Source organism: Sorex araneus, chromosome 9 (genome assembly GCF_027595985.1).
Source record: "Sorex araneus isolate mSorAra2 chromosome 9, mSorAra2.pri, whole genome shotgun sequence".
Taxonomy (NCBI): domain Eukaryota; kingdom Metazoa; phylum Chordata; class Mammalia; order Eulipotyphla; family Soricidae; genus Sorex; species Sorex araneus.
Window position 1 is genome coordinate 7337349 of NC_073310.1, and position 16827 is coordinate 7354175.

The following is a 16827-nucleotide window of genomic DNA, read 5'->3' on the forward strand; positions in this document are numbered from 1 at the left end:
AATTAAATAGGTGTGTAATGGTCATTTCCCCTTTTTACGTTAAATACATTTTTCTTATCAAATTCTTCAGTGCGTTTTCCGCTCCCACTTTTTTTTTTGTTCATGATGAATTGTTGTTACAGGCATTCAATATTCCAATGCCACATTTCCTTTCCATATCTGTTTTTAAAAAACATGAGCAAACTTAACAGTACTTCCTAGATACTACCAAAAGTTTAATCATAGAACCTATAATTTTTCATGTACTGTCTCTTAAGAGGACTTCTTTTCCAACAAGGAAAGTGGGCTTAAGCCAATATATTATGTGCAAAAAAAAAAAAAGATGGTCAGTTTCATTATATAAGTAAAACACACACAAAATTATTTCCCCTTAGTACCAGATTTTCTCTCCCCTCTCTTCTGATTATAAATACCATTATCAAAGTTTATACAATCGTTTTTTCTAGACTTGTTCTTTAACACTTTAATACCCTCAGAAAAAATACTGAATTTCCTAGAGCTATAAACAAAGGGGTCACCAACATGCTTAGAGCTACACCAGACACAGACACAACAATATGCTCCTGGCGGTAAAGAAAAGAAGGACATATGGAAAGGAAAAAGAAAAGAGTGAGATGAAATATATGCAGACTTTATAATTTTCCTAGAATCAGAAAGGCTAAAAGCTGAAGAACAGTTTAGAAATAATAAATGCTGGAGCCAGAGAGATAGTACAGCCGGAAAAGCGCTTGCCTTGTTTGCACAGGGCCAGCCCGGATTCGATCCTGGCACCCCATAAGGCCCCCCCAAGCACTGCCAGGAATGATTCCTGAGTGCAAAGCCAGGAGTAACCTGAGTATCACTGGGCGTGTCCCCACACCCTCAAAGAAAGAAATGCTTACAACTAACGTCCAGAGTATAGATACAAGTAATCCCACAATATCAAAGTTACTAGAAAGTGATTCATATCTCTAAACTGTGCAGTACATAAGAAAAGTTTTGTTTCCAACTTCATCTCATTTCTCCTGCAGGAATTTTTTTTTATTTTAAGGAATTACACAATGGAATGTCCCAACCTCCTAGTAATATTAAAGCGCAAGTTCTATACCTTAAACTGGGGTTTAAGATTAGAAGTAGAGCACAGGCCTCACAAGAGTATCTCACAAGAACACACAAAAACAAAACACACCAAGATATATCTCTTACAATAAGATGTTTCAATCCTTTTTGAGACAGTATCTACACATTATTAAATATGAAAATCAATAACTAGTGAGAAAAGTTTTGTTGCAGCTAAGAAGACAACAAATTAAGACAAAACAATTAAAACAATCAAAATACACATACACAAACACACACAAGATAAAACTAAAGATAACTATTTGAGGGCAAAGAGGAAGAAAAACTAAAGGAAGCCAGCCATGGGAAAGCACAGAGTCCTCTGACCGTCACCCCTAGCTACTGGTCTGTGGATTTAACATTTCCTCCTATGTACACTACGATGCTGAGCACATGAAAGGAACTTTGAAAAGCCATAGGCAGCCGGCCAGGGGTGCGGCTCAGTGGTGGAGCTCGGGGTCTTGTTAAGTACTTAGCTCCTCCGTTTCCCAGCAGCGAAGGTTTTCCACTTTGCAGTTATGTCTAACAGAAATAGCCAGAACTCCTCCTTTCAACTTTCCTTTATGATTCAAACCACTGCAATCTGAAATTCACCCCATCTACACCGCTCTTTACAGTCGTAAAAACCATACAACTGCCAAATATGCCTTTCACATAACCTCTTAGGCAGGCAGAGCTGATTAATCTGGAAACTTAACAAATTCATCCTTCGGTGACACCGGTCACTTGCGTATCATTTTACAGGGCCCTTTCTTAGTCTCCTTCACCCACCCTGTGACCATGAATGCTTCCAGGACTGCTGAGCCCATCCCTCTTCTCACTTCCACACAATTCTTAAACATGTCCACATGACAAAATATACAATAAAAAGAAAGTGATAGATATTACAGATCTATTTCACATGAAGTTATAGAACTACTATTCATAAAGACAAATTGTCCCATGGTTTCCACATTATTTAATGTTTGTTAATAAGTGTATGGCAAGAGATACATGTACTAGTAAAATGTGTAAGAAAAAAAAAACAGAAAAGGGTTACTCATCTTGTTTCATGGACAACAGGAAGAGACTGCCTTTACCTTTCACTATAAAATATATCTTTCACCATTAAAAAAAATTCAACTGGAGCAATTTCAAGATTATCTTTAAAAATGTCTTTCATAGGTTTGTTTTTAAACATATTCTGACAGCAAAGTCTTTTTCATATTCAAGACACTTTAGAAACCAAAGATCATATATGTTTGATTAAAGTTGTCACAACTCTTTAGGGAAATGCCAAATTTTTTTTCCTACTTGTTAGGACATATTTATATGGTAACATATTTCCCAAACTATGAATAACAAGAGATATGTCACTATGGAGAGGGGAAAAAAGATGGTAGCAGATTTTGTTTTTCATATTACACATATAACAATTACATATGTGTGTTATACAATCATTACATATTATTATGGTGTATGTGTCCCATACCAGTAAAAATTATATAATATTGTAAAACACATTAACAGTATGCTCATATTACATATAATAAAATTTCCTGGGCAATATCTCATATCAAACACTTAGAAGTTTCCTAAAATTCCAAAAGCAAGGCCCAGGGATATGCCTCACTGGTAGAGCACCTATGATGCATGTGTGATCCTAGTATTACTTTACACTTAAAATACTTTTCCTTAAAATCTATTTCTCTCCTTTGTATCTAATGTCATGGAATAAATGATCTCATTCAACCTTAAAATTATTTCACTTAGTCTTCTCAATAAATAACTTCCATGATAATAATTACTACCAACTAAATTGCTAGTTGGCAACAGCACAGCGGCCGACCCAGGTTCGATTCTTGCGTCCCACTCGGAGAGCCCGGCAAGCTATCCCGCCTGCATGGCAGAGTCTGGCAAGCTCCCCGTGGCGTATTCGATATGTCAAAGACAGTAACAAGTCTCACAATGGAGACGTTATTGGTGCCCACTCGAACAAACTGATAAACAACGAGACTACAGTGCTACCAACTAAAGTAGAACAAAAAGCCTCTAAAGTTCTGCTCAGCAAACTAACCAAGTTGCCCAAAAACTCTGAGTACAGAGAATTCCTAATCTTCTAATTCCTTTGTTTGCTTGTCTGTCTTTCAGGGGCACAACCCAGTTGTGCTCAGAGCGTCCTCCTGGCCCTGAGCTCACGGAGGGCCTGGGGGCCAAATGTGTGGCTGAGGAGTAGAGACCGAGTCAGCGCATGCCGGGCAGGTGCCCTACTCTCTATATTGTCTCCCCAGCCCTAACGCATCTGGCTCTTTGCCTCCCACACCATCACTCTGTCCATCCAAAGTAACTTGACCACTAACAGCCCTACTTCAAAATAAAACCAGTTCTTAGGAAACTAAAAACCCTAATGAAGTTTTATTATAGCAGACAGTAAAGTTTGGGTTTAAAGCTTTTCTAATTGTCAATATCTTCAAAAATATTTTTCAAAATCACTTATATTCTTACATTACAGAAAACAAAATTGTATTTCCAATCATGAGTATAAAGAATAAAAATAATGAAACAATTCAACTACACTGTTCAAAAGTCAACAACCTCACAACTACACAAAATTAAACATCCAGATATATAGCACACACGAATCAGAACATCTGGTTTACTGAAAGTTAGGAAGACTTCTACAAACCAAAATGCGTCAAGATAAACAAACTCAACAAATTAACTACATTTGACTTCTACACAGCATTATTTTTTAAAAACTTTCCTATACTAATTGCTACTCTTTTAATGTGTATTTTATTTCTACATTTCCTCTTCACGGCCAAATTCCTGTCAAATCATCACAACAACACCTACCCCTCCTGATCAAAAAGTCTGAGGCCTGGCTCTGCTCACTCCAAGCGGCCAGCTGGGAGTCGCTGAGCTCAGAGGGCCGAGAGAACAAAGACGGCGACTGTGCTGGGGGAGCCTCACGTGCCCGCTCAGACGCACCAACATGAAAGTCAAGATTGCGACCACTCATGGAATGGGAGCTTCTATCAAGTTAAGGAAAATGTGAAGACTTTTATAACCCTGTAGAATGTCATTATAGTTCAAGAAAAATCCATCAAAAATTCCTCTTCACCATCAAAGCAACCATAAACAAGACACTTTGTGCACTTACACCTTTCTAAAGGCATTACTGTTCATTTCAGACAAATTTAGTAGGTAGAATACCTAAATGCAACATAATTTTTAAAATAAATACTAAAGGTTTCTAAGTACAAAAATCAAAAAAAGAGGAAGGGAAATATTTCAAGACACTCATGGTGATTTGGGAGATTTAAAAAAAAAATTGAAAGGGCATATATCAGAAGGCATAGTGGGTGGAGACAGGCTGATAAAGAATCTCTGTTAGGAATAAGGAAGTAAACTTCCAACCCAGGCAGAAGCTCCAGCTAAAATTCTGGCAAACTATCTTAAAGATCTAACTTTAAAGACTGGGGGTTGGGGGGTCAGTATAAATAAATAAAGGCTGCCAGACAGAGTTTTCAAGAGCTGGAGCCATTAATTAAGGACAAGTTAAGGAAAAGTAAAATACAATTAAGATGTGTGTCCCATACTGCTGAAATGCAATGACTTCGAGAAAGTCTATATTATGTCCTAAGGTCAGTAAGGCAAACATTTGATTTTCAGGGTTTTTTTAAATTCTGGTTTGATCCAAATGTACATGCTTGTTTAATATCAAAGACTGCCTTTAAAGATATGCATGTAATAAATGATGGTTCAAAGTTTAGGAATGTTTAAAGAAGTTGAATTCAGGGGCTGGAGCGATAGTACAGCGGGTAGGGCGTTTGCCTTGCATTCGGTCGACCCAGGTTCTATTCCCAGCATCCCGTAATGGTCCCCTGAGCACTGCCAGGAATAATTCCTGAGTGCAAAGCCAGGAGTAACCCCTGTGCATCACCAGGTGTGATTCAAAAAGAAAAAAAAAAAAAAGAAGTAATTCAGTATTCATCTGACAATTATTAAGGATGTATTGACTGATTTTTTAAGGCATAAATCAATTCTATAAACATTTTTACCATTTGAATTCACTTGACTATCTCTAAAGTTATAATACTGTAACAAAGAAAGGGAAAAGAAGCTAATGAAAGTATCAAAAAATTTTTCAATTCCAAATACTGTAATAATAAAGAGGTTAAACGTGGTTATATTAATGGCCTAGTGTAATTTTTTTATATTCAACAAAAATTTCACAATGTAGTATTTACTAAAATGCTTTACTAGAATCTATTTTAGGTGTATAAACTACTAACATCATAACGAAATTAATACGCTGCTTTCTGACCCCCAAAGATAGGTGTGTAAGGAAAAAAATAAAAAGACAAGAGTATTTTAAAAACTCACCTTTTGTTGACTGGCTTTTCATCCTTCTCATAGGGCCGCACAAACCATTTCCCAATCCTAACGAAGTTTTTATCCATTAGGCACCTGCAACAATTACATGAAAAATTAATGTTTTATGACTGGGGGCAGGATGGGGGCTTGGGGGGTTGGGAGGGTGGGTAGGAGCCATGCTCAGGGACTACCCAGGAGGTGCAGGAATGGGAATGCTCCTTCCTGAATATAAAGCACGCCCTCAGCCCAAGAATGACTTTCTAGTATTTCAATAACAATAATACAGGTAAGAGACACCATTGATGGAAGCTGCCAAAATGTTTGATCACTTTTAAAATGTTCATACTTAGGGAAAAAAAAAACACAGCATAATTTTCATTGACATATTATTCTTGCACATATAAAACCAATGAGCCACATTCACTGGTTGCTGGACTCTTGAACATCTCTGCGCTGCTTTAACCCTCTGCCACGGGCAATACTGAAGACACAGACAGCTTCTCCGCAAGCACCTCACGGAGAGTCTTCCAAGTCACTAAGGTCTCGTCTGTAAAGTTTTCTTGCCTGGCTTTGCTTTTTGTGGCATGGCACAGGCACTAATTTAAAAGGGGTCTCAGAAACAAAAGCACCCACGTCTCTATTTGGGTAATCTCCTTTTGTAGCATGGCAAAGCACTTTAACAGATGAAGAACTAGTCATTTTTTCAATAACAAATATTAGCTTTCCTCAGAGCTAAGATGTGCTACTGTGTGTACACAGTCCTTCAGCACCAAAGCACAGGGTTCTCCTTCTACAGACACAGTAAACAGCCACCAAACTTAACTCAAAGGATCCCAATTACACACATAATTCAGCAAAGTGACAATTCAGAGAACTCCATGCAAGTTCTCTTGTGTGTAACAAACGACAACTATATCACAACTGCCAAATGGCCAACTGTGAGATACCATCGTTTGTAAGGAGTACCTTGATTTTAAGAATATAAAAATGAGGACGTGTGCATTTCTGAAATTTATGAAAAACAATTATCTCTAACATCAATCAACAACACTTACATTTAAGAAAACATGTCAGAAATCTGAATGTAATTCTACTCTACAAGGTAAAAGAGCTGCATTTGCAATTTATTCTGTATTCAGGCACTTCTGCACTTGGCTTCTGCCTCTTGATGGTATGTCCACACCAGCAAGGAGGAAAATAATTTGGGCCTTCATCTGACTCCACACAGGTGAGACGGAGCAAGAAACCAGGTTTGTTGGCCAAGATGTAAAGCTCTGCTACACCGAAAGTCACTGGCTTCAACTAATTATATTTTGAAAATGAATTTCTACAAGTTGTCCTTGTTTGCAATGAAGACAATTATTTTCAAACTAATCCAATCTGTTTTCTAAAGATTAAAAGTTATTTAACCTTTTTTTTAAGGATTAAAGACTATGTGACTGCATTAAAACCCAAGTAGAAAATTTAAAAGAAGTACTAGAGAAGCAACACTGAAAAGCATTTTTGCAACTTAATTCACTAGGCAAGGGACTGCTGGAATTTTTACTTGTAAATATACATACACACATAGCTATTTCCACTGAAAAATTTCTGTGTAGGATCAGGATCTTCATCCACTAATCCTACCTAGAATCACTCTGGCTGCCACATTTGATTACCAAGCACACCTATTTATGTGGGATGTGAGAGTGTGTTTTATGTAAGAAGCTAAAGCATAGTAGAAAGATCACCGAGACAAGGTCACACGGCTAATTATGAGAGCTGGGAGTAAGCTCAGGTATATCTGATCACAGAATTGAAATATTTCCTTGTTACCAAAGGCCTTATCAAACTTCCTTGCCTTCTTAAGGGAAGGGTGGGGGTCGGGCTCCCTAGCAGTGTTCAGGTGGCCTGGGAGCTCTTCCCAGAGATCCTCAGCCAATCAGTTCCTTGGCTGAACGCTAGTGCCCGAGGACGCAGTGCTGCCCAAGCCCTGCAATGCCAGGTCCCTCAGAGCCATCCCTGTAGTGCTGGCGAGTGTCTGGGGCTACATTTAGCAATGCTGGGGGCAAGAATGGGGGGTGAACTAGAAGCATCCGGTGCCAGGGCTAGAGCCACAGTCAGGCACATGCAAGGAATGACTAAACCCCCTTTCCTCAGTTAAGAAACCCAGAAGCATCTTCTAATTATGCATCTATTATATGTTTATTCATTCCCCAAAAGCTATTACTTAAATTAAAGATATATCTTAAAATTAATAATGCTTGGAATGAAAGTAATAAGGCATGTAATATGTTCAGAATCACATCAAACACTAAACAATGGCTTCCACCAACACACATCCTCACTTAATAAATGCCACTTTAAATAAAGAACTCATTCTCTCATTTATGTCTTGGATGTCAGAATTCAAAAGAAACATTCATTTATGTAACAAAACAATAAGAATTTATGGGCAAAAACCTTCTTAGTTGAAAGCCTAAACACAATATAAGATGAAAGAAAACATACAGTATTTCTAACTAAAGAGGACAATATATAGTTTGACTTCAGTCCAGGAAGGCAGGTCAGCAGCAGATGGTCAAGAATACGCAGCTACACAGGCAAAGGCAAGGCAAACATGAATCTAGTTACAGTACAGCGGGCAGGGAGCTTGCCTTGCACATGGCCTACCTGGGTTCAATCAACTGCACCCAATATGGTCCCTGATCCCTGCCAGAAGTGATCCCTGAACACAGAGCCAGAGTGAAGCCCTGAGCACCTACAGGTATGCAAATAAAACAAATAAAATACTGAGAGCCTGGCATAAATACTGAGAGCACTAATGTATCTCTTGGAGCCTGGTTTCCACTACAGACCATATGTCTTTGTTGGGCAATATCAACCTAAAGTCAGTAACACTGATGCACGAAACAGCTATGGAAACTACTGGTCTGTCTATCTGAAGCGCCCTGGTTCCGATGAGTCGTAACTGTGATTTTCAGCTATTAGTCAGTTTCTGTGTGATCAGTGATTCACTGCACACTTGGAACACAGAATTGCTCCCATTAGTGATTCCCACTCAGTTTTGTAAATACTGGGTATGCAACTGACTTGTCTTTATGAAGGAGCTGGCACAAGCCAGGCTGTCAGCAGTGAAACACAACAGAAAGTTCATCAAGTCACCCCAGTACCCCAAGAAAGGCTGGGACCAATGACGGAAGTTAACTTAATACTCTGGGCTCCTTCCTCTGATCTGACCCCAAGCCAAGAGAATTGCTGAATTAGATGGTTAAAGGCAAAGTCATTTTTTACTTAAGAAACAGGTCAAAGGAACTCAGCAAAATCACTGTAAGTTTTCCCAAAATCTAATTGTACTCACAAAATTTTTTTCTCTCTCCCTCTCGCCTCTACACATCCCCCTCCACATGTTTATACTCTATCAACCTTTATTTTATTATTTTTGAGAAATAAATTTATACTTAATACATAAGATTGGTAGATAAACTCCATCTGCTAAAAACTGCTTCAAATCAGCATCACTAAGAAAGCTGTGTATCGGTGAGCCCTGGTAGACTCGATCATGATGAAAACAGAACATAACTCTGTAAAGTACTGTGTTATTATCATTGTGCAATTCCAAAATTTCTTTAATGACTAAGGAAAAGTATTTCTTTTTTGAAATAGTTTCAAACTACTATACTCAAAGAAAAAATTCTTTCAAATGAATTTTTAAAACTAAATGAAATCAGGTAACGTGTACGTATTTATGTGTACACAAATGTTTCCATGCTGTGCCTCAAGCTCTGAACAATGAACTACACCAGAAGCCTGACTCTGAGGTTGGCAGACCTTCCCCTCGCACCTCAATACCACGGCAGAGGGGATGTACGACGACCAGTGGAACAATAGCAGCCACAGCCTAACCCCTCAGAGTGTGCATTTCAGAGATGGAAAAATTGGGAGGGGCAGAAAGGAGCCACCAGAGGCTTTGCCTGTTCCTTCAAGCCCCCTCAATGCTGTGACAGTTTTTATAGATTAAACAGTACAAGGATGGGGTGGGGTAGGAGGACCGGCAGGGGTCTGGGGACACCAATAGCTATAGACAAGGAGGCTGCATGGGGTGCTGGAAGGACATGCACACAGAGACTAAGATCCCAGCATTGTAAATCCCAGGACTGCAATACAAATGGTGTATTTAAAACACACATGCGCGCGGAGAGTGTTCCTCTCCAAACCAAGTGATCTTAGTGTTGGCGTGGCATGAAAGAGTTGAGCAGACTAAACTTCACAGCGTTTCATGCCACGTCAGCCTCAACAGCATAAAAGTTCATCTTAAACACACACTCAAGAAGTTTCCCTCCTAGAAACCGTCTCACACAGCTTAGGGATGAAGGCAGTTTCATCCCTTCCAGCTTGGTCATAAGGGGAAGCTTCTAGGTTCTCCCCTGGTCAGACAAGGCATCTCAAACAGTATTTCTTACTGAGAGCCAGGGGGACTCAGGTAGATGAGGAACCGTGGCATGGGACTAGGGAGCTAATAGAAGGAAAACTCGGTGGGCAAGAGGTCAGAGAGGGCTGAAAGGACCCCTCTAAAACCCTGGGAAGGCGCTGTGTTGGCCCCACCTCACTGAAAATATTCACCCCAATGAAATCCAAAGAGAACATCTTTTTCAGTTTTAAATGTTCACAGTTTTACTCCATTCTCCAGCCACGGAAATATTAAATGCTTAAGAAATTTTACACCTGATTATTTTCCTGTCCTAAAACTACAAAACCGGTAACAGGCCAGCCTAAGAGAATACGTGCCTTACGCTATACATTTTCATCTAGACACGGGTTTTCCGTCTGTGTGCCCTATCTCCCTTCAAAGTGTATGCCCCTTGGCCCAAAAGACTGATCCTTACCTCCTCCTCTAGAGAACTGCCACTGTGACAGCTCGGTAAAACGGGACTTTCTTCAGCATCCATTTCCCACAGCTGCTGTCATATCACCCCCAAAGACTCTACACGCTATCACTGCTGGTTCAAGGGTAGTACCTACCACTCTGCTCTAGTGAGAAAATCTATTACTTTGAAACTCCTGAACCACCATGTCCAAGGATGCGATTCAATTGCCCTCTGGTGAGCATATCAAAAGACCCTGGCACAATGAAAGCCAGAAATTTACAAATATAATCTTCCTATTATCATAATTTTAATTCTGATTTTCTCTGTGCTATTATTACTGTACTTTTCCAAATGATTATCTTCACTCTAAACAACAGTTCTTGGCAATCTAAGATCTGGGCCAAAGGCAATTTTGCAGCTGTGTTATAAACTACCATGGGGTAAAAATGCTGACAATGCATTAGGAGAGCAGCGCCAGAGGACTCCTCTGAAGAGTCATGATGATTTACAAGTGTCCAGTGCCCACAGATTAAAGTCTCCCTAAGTAAGCACGGACCAAAGGACCTGCGTAACTGCCCACTGTGCACAGAACAATGGCTCTGCATTTTTGAGGAGGAAAAAATTTCTTTTCATCAAAATCAGCTTGTCTATTCAAAGAACTTAATAAAAATTTAAATATACTACCACATGTAAAGGAAATCTGATAACATTATGCTTAACATTTTAAGTATCCCTACAAAGTTACCAAAGCAAAATTTTCTAAGTCCCATATGTGGTGCAGATAATTGAGACAATAATGAAATCTCTGGGCATTATGACCTACAAAAATCTTCTAGCTCTTTAAAAAGCTTTACAACCCAACATTATACTTCATTTCAACAGTTAGGTGAGGAAATATGGTGTTTGGTGATAACTATCACCATTACAATAAGAGAACAACAGCCATTTAATCTCTAACAGTGAGCTACTAAACGAAGACACTCCTGAAAGACTAGTGTAGTTTTTTTTGTTTATTTGTTTTTGTTTTTTGGGTCACACGCAGTGATGCTCAGGAGTTACTCCTGGCTCTGCATTCAGGAATGACTCCTGGTGCTTAGGGGACCATATGAGGTATCAGAGATTGAACCCGGGTCAGCCGTATGCAAGGCAAATATCCTTCCGGCGATGCTCCAGCCCGAAGTCATGCAGACTTTTGTTTTCTATAATGTGTTCATCATGAACATACTTGTCCCTTACGAGTATGACAAGTTAAACTTAAAATACAAAGGGTATCCTTTGAAAATCTCATTATAAACACAAAGCTAATTCCATATAAACTTACCAGTGAAGAACAATCTCAGCTAGTACAACCTTAGTAAAAGAGCGAGGGAGGAATGAAATGGGAGGGTCTCTGGGGAGCCAGATCAAAATAGCACCGATTCCAGTGGTATTTTACCACTCTGGGCATTCTTGCCATAAAGGGAAAACCAATCATGAAGGAAACAGGATATAAACATTATCAGAAGTGAGGAAAAATAACCCTGATTGCTCGATCTCAAACTGTGAAAGTTAGATGGCCTAAACTCTGATACTCAAGTTCTCTTTGAGAGACCACAAATGAAGGAAACTTCAAAAGAAGTCAATGTGCCTGAAAGATTTTATGGCTATGTATAAACACACCCGCGACTGTTCCTGAAGTGCTGCTGTGCTTAGTAATATAGCCGTACTTGTCAGGAGGGTCGAGTGCTTGAAGGTGGGCAGACGTCACTAAGAAGGCAGAGTAAACTATATTCTCCACCCCTATGTGCAGAGTCCCTGTTGGCCACGTGACATTTCCTGAAAAGGGAAAGACTTTGTCATCTATTTGACTGTTTATGCCTAGAAGTACATGTTGTGGCCAATGAAGTGGGATGCAGGAATGACCCAGACCACTTCTGGACTTCAGCAGCTTTCAATGGGTCCCCTGAGCATTATTCTCCACCAGGAGCCGAGAGCACACAGGAACAAAAAGTCTTTTGGGAAGAAGATGCGTTGGTATGCCTTCTGCTTAACTGTGGGAGCCTTTCAAGGGAGTCAAAGAACTTGCCTTTTACTTAAACAACTCCATATGCTTACAGATAATAAGATTGGGGCTGGGGAAAGAGTTCAAAGGGCCAGTGCATATGTTTTGCATGACGGATGACTGGGTTCAATCCCTGGCACCACATGGTCCCAACAACACCTCCAGGAGAGACTCCCAAGTACTGTGCCAGGAGTAGCCCAAAGAACTGCCTAGTGTGGCCTCAAAACAAAAATACAAAATAAATTAGAATCAGAAACAATAAATCACTGTACAAATTTGCTAGTGTGTGTGTGGCTGGGTGGTGGAGATACCTATTAAGTGATCCATCCCTTAATAATCTATTTCAATAACCTCAATTCTGGCTTTTATGCTAGAAACATAAAACATCTGCTGGAGGACACAAAGTCTCTCTTACCTAAATAGATATAGAAAATTGCCAGGAACAAGACAGTAACATATGTTTTAACAAATTTAGATTGCAAATAAGTAAGTCACATCAAAAGGTCTAGGCAACGGGACTTACAAAGGGCAACCGTGTATCAGCCAATTCACTCTTAATGACAACAAAATTAAGTGAGCTACAAACAGCCATTTAAAATGCTTCTCTCTTTGCCAGTGGGATAATTTCATTGAGAGAAAGAACATAGTTGCTTAAAGTTTGAAGAACAAGGTTGGAGCAATAGGACAGTGAGTAGGGCACTTGCCTTGCATGCAGCCAACCCAAGTTCAATCTCCAGTACCCCATATGGTTCCCAGGGATCCCTGAGCACACAGCCAGGAGTCAGCCCTGAGCACCACCAAGTGTCACTCCAAAACAACAAAAACATTAGGAAAGGAGCAGAATAGCTGTTTTCTCAAAGTGTCACTATCTGTTTCAAAATAAACTTACAAAGAGGATTCAAATGAAAACATGGAAATAATTTATGCAGCAAAGAATTAATTGATATTAAACATTAGCAGAATGCCAGCCATTATATGGTACACATCATACATCAATTGAGGAAAAAACTCTAGGTGTAATTAAAGGGTGTTGACTATGGCTTACTCAGATTAGGATAACTCCCACGTGACAGACCCTGAGATAAAACCTAGGTCTAGTGCTAATTTTTTCAAATAATTTCAAAAACTATGTTACAGTATGACATATTACATGTCACATTTCATTTTCCCAGAAAATATAATTCAACTCAACCTGGAATTCAGTTTTATCACAAATTCTCAATGCACAGGTTAAGAATAAAAGAATAATCTATATTCCTCTTCCTTCTCAGTTTTTCTACTCGTAAACTTTCTCACTTAACTAAGAAAAATATATATATAATAAATTCACTAGTATTTCTTCTTTAAAAGAAAATCATGATGTTAAAAAAAACCTGCAGTTTTTAAAACTATGGACCATATTCCATCTACATTTACAATTTTATGAAGTGTTGTGTTTAAAAGTGCATCACTTAGTATATGAATATGTGAGTTTTATTATAGCACAGGACTGCAGAGCAATAATATTACACATTTTCTCAAAAGGAGTTTGAGTTATATTTTGTTCAGCATTGAAAGAAAATTACCAACTACTTGAAATATTTAAAAGTATTTAAATCTCTGGCCAAAACGACAGCTCAAAAGGCTGGGACCATGCACACCAGATGTTTAGGCTGGATGTCAAAAACCTCACAGTGTCCGAGCCACATCAGACATGGTCCCAAACAGCAAACACTTAAGAGAAAAAAAAAAAAAAAGGGCCACTTCTCAAAAATCAATGTTTCTAAAAGTATATTACCTCAATAACACATGATGTCTAGGTCTGCTCCAAAATCTTAAATAGCCAAGTCTTAAAACATCTTTCTAAAATGACCACTTATCAGCTGCAGCCTGAGCACTGGAACCTACAACAGGGAAGCGCTTTTACCTCTTGCCAACATCTGAAATGAAAAACTGATGCTCCGATGGCCTTCACAGCTCTGCTCACCTCAAGGTACGAGAGACATGCACAGGGAGAGGAGTGAAGCGCGTGAGCCACATGAGCTCCGTGTCTCCTCCTCCTCCCTTGGGAGTTTCTGGTGTTGGAGTGCTCAGGAGGCAGCTGGAGTACTTGGCCGTGGTACTGGCAGCTGAGTCACAGTGCTTGCCACTGACACTCCTGAGTGGGGTGCCCACACAGCCTGTGAGTGTCTCACACCCTCATCTCCCTACCTGCACGCACCTGGCTAGGGTGCACAGGAATGCACCCTCTGTCGTGGCGCTATGGACCATCCCAAGAGAGCTACCAGGACTGAGCTGGCCTGGGAGGGGACTCCTGGGATAGAATTTCTAGACTCGCACCTACAAACCAGGAGCTTCTTTGCTATTGAGCAACCTCCCAAGCGCCATCACTGTTACTGTCATCCCGTTGCTCATCGATTTGTTTGAGCGGGCACCAGTAACGTCTCTCATTGAGAGACTTAGTATTACTGTTTTTGGCATATCCAATATGCACGGGTAGCTTGCCAGGCTCTGCTGTGCAGGCTCGATACTCTCGGTAGCTTGCCGGTCTCTCTGAGAGGGGCAGAGGAATCAAACACGGGTCGGCAGTGTGAAAGACGAAGGCCCAACCATTGTGCTATCACTCCAGCCCAAGCGCCATACAAGCTCTAAACTAACCCATGCCTTCTCATTTACTTCTCCCCTTAAAATCATCCAGAGCATGAAACAAAATTTTGTGCTGGGGGGAGAGGGAACAAAATCTTAAAATTCCAATTAAAAAAAGTAAATAAATTGGTGGCATTTGAAAATAACCACTGGGTTGGAGCTCTTGCTTTGCACAAGGCCAACCGAAATTCGATTCTGGACCCGATATCGTCCTCCCCAAGCCCCTAGAGCAGTGATCCCTGAGTGCAGAGCCAAGCCCTGAGCCGTATCACCCCCCCTACCACGCCGACCTACCTCCCTGAAAAAAGCAATCACAATAAGGCTAAGATAAATAAAACTTTGACAAAGGACAATCACATAATCTCAACATATCTGAGCACAAATTAATCACAAATCAAGAATCAACAAAGATGTGAACAAAGTACTTAACAACTGACAGTGCAGAAAGCTGAAAGAGCAGCACCCACGGGCCGCTGGCGTGTCACTATCGCTAGCAGCGGGGAATGGTCTCAGAGAGCGCCGCTATGATAAAATAAGAAAGCACAAGACTATTTCTATGGTAATTACTATTTCCATTACTACTAAAATGAGGCATAATCTTGAATTGAATCGCGAAGAAACTGTCTGAAATTGAGAAATAAATATATGGCCTAATCTTCTCAAGTCAATGAAAAGAAAGAGAAGGGATACAAAAATGTTCGCGCTTTAAAGAGATGCAAAATTAACTGTAATGCATGACCATGAATTAGAATGGAAGAAGAGCACAGGCTATCTACCAATCGAAGGTGGTGTTAAGCCATAAGGCTTACCCAGTGCTGGTCTGCAGGGATTAAAAAAAAAAAAAAGTTAAAAATAACTGCTATAAAGAATATACTTGGAACAACTGATAATATCTGAATTGAATTAAAGATTAAATAATGGTCTTTTATCAGTCTCAAATTTTCTAACATTTATAACTGTGCTGCATATGCTTATATGAGAGAATCTCATCTTTAAGAAATGTACACTTAAATGCCTAGAGATTTGAAACAGAGTATCAAAAAAATATGTGTATTACTTGCAAGTGGCTCAATAAAAGTGCAGACACCCAGGGAGGGCAGCTGAAGTGAACAGCAATCCCATAAATGAAAACAGAAACTGGAGACTGCAGAATCAGTACCTGAGTACAGTGCTTGCCACGTATGCCGCCAACCCCAGTTTGAACCCCAGAACTATTTATGGTCCCCAAAGCAGCACCAGCAGTGATCCATGAGTACAAAGTCAGGAGTAAGCCCCGACCATCATCAAGTATGACCCACAACACTCCCAAATCCGAAAAAAAGAAAACGTAAACTAAACTGAAAAACAAAAAAATCTATGGTAACTTAGCAGTTCTCTGTTCTATTCCCAAAACTTTTCTAAGTATAAATTATATCAATAGGAAAAAGTTATATTTATATAGGTTTATTTTTTAAAACTTCATGTAAAAACTTCCTGGTAATTCTAGATACCTGAGTATTTAACAATACACCTGGGTACCCTCAAAACCACCCCATGCTCTTCTTTCTCTTACCTTTCTAATAGATTGTGGATTGCTTTGAAGAGCAGCGTCCTACATTCATAGGAAAGACCATTTTCCCAGAGTCCTTCTTCCACAACTGAAACAACAAAAAAACAAACACCACACATAATCAAATTATGAACCAGTAAAGGAGGACATTAAATTTAACTGAAACATACAAAACATTTTCCTAGAGCAAACATAATGAGCAATTTTAAATAACTAACCTAACACTGAAACAGAGAAAGAAGTAAGATATTTACTCAAAGTTTTAAACTTAATAAGGAAGGATATGATGTATTTGGACTTTCTGATTT

The 16827-nt window shown here is 39.5% G+C and overlaps 1 protein-coding gene across 3 annotated transcripts in view; it reads right to left on the reverse strand.

The window, feature by feature from the left end:
* The window catches only part of MED13L (mediator complex subunit 13L), a 282240-nt gene that overhangs the window by 124159 nt on the left and 141254 nt on the right, over window positions 1-16827 (reverse strand). For all 3 annotated transcript variants that reach the window (XR_008631414.1, XM_055147001.1, XM_055147000.1), the window contains exons 3-4: window positions 16523-16607; window positions 5467-5550 (exon numbers count right to left, since the gene is read on the reverse strand). Coding sequence is in view for 2 of the 3 variants with exons in the window: in XM_055147001.1 (XP_055002976.1) it covers window positions 5467-5550; window positions 16523-16607 (169 nt within the window). In the remaining variant the exon portion in view is untranslated. The remainder of the gene's footprint in view (window positions 1-5466; window positions 5551-16522; window positions 16608-16827) is intronic.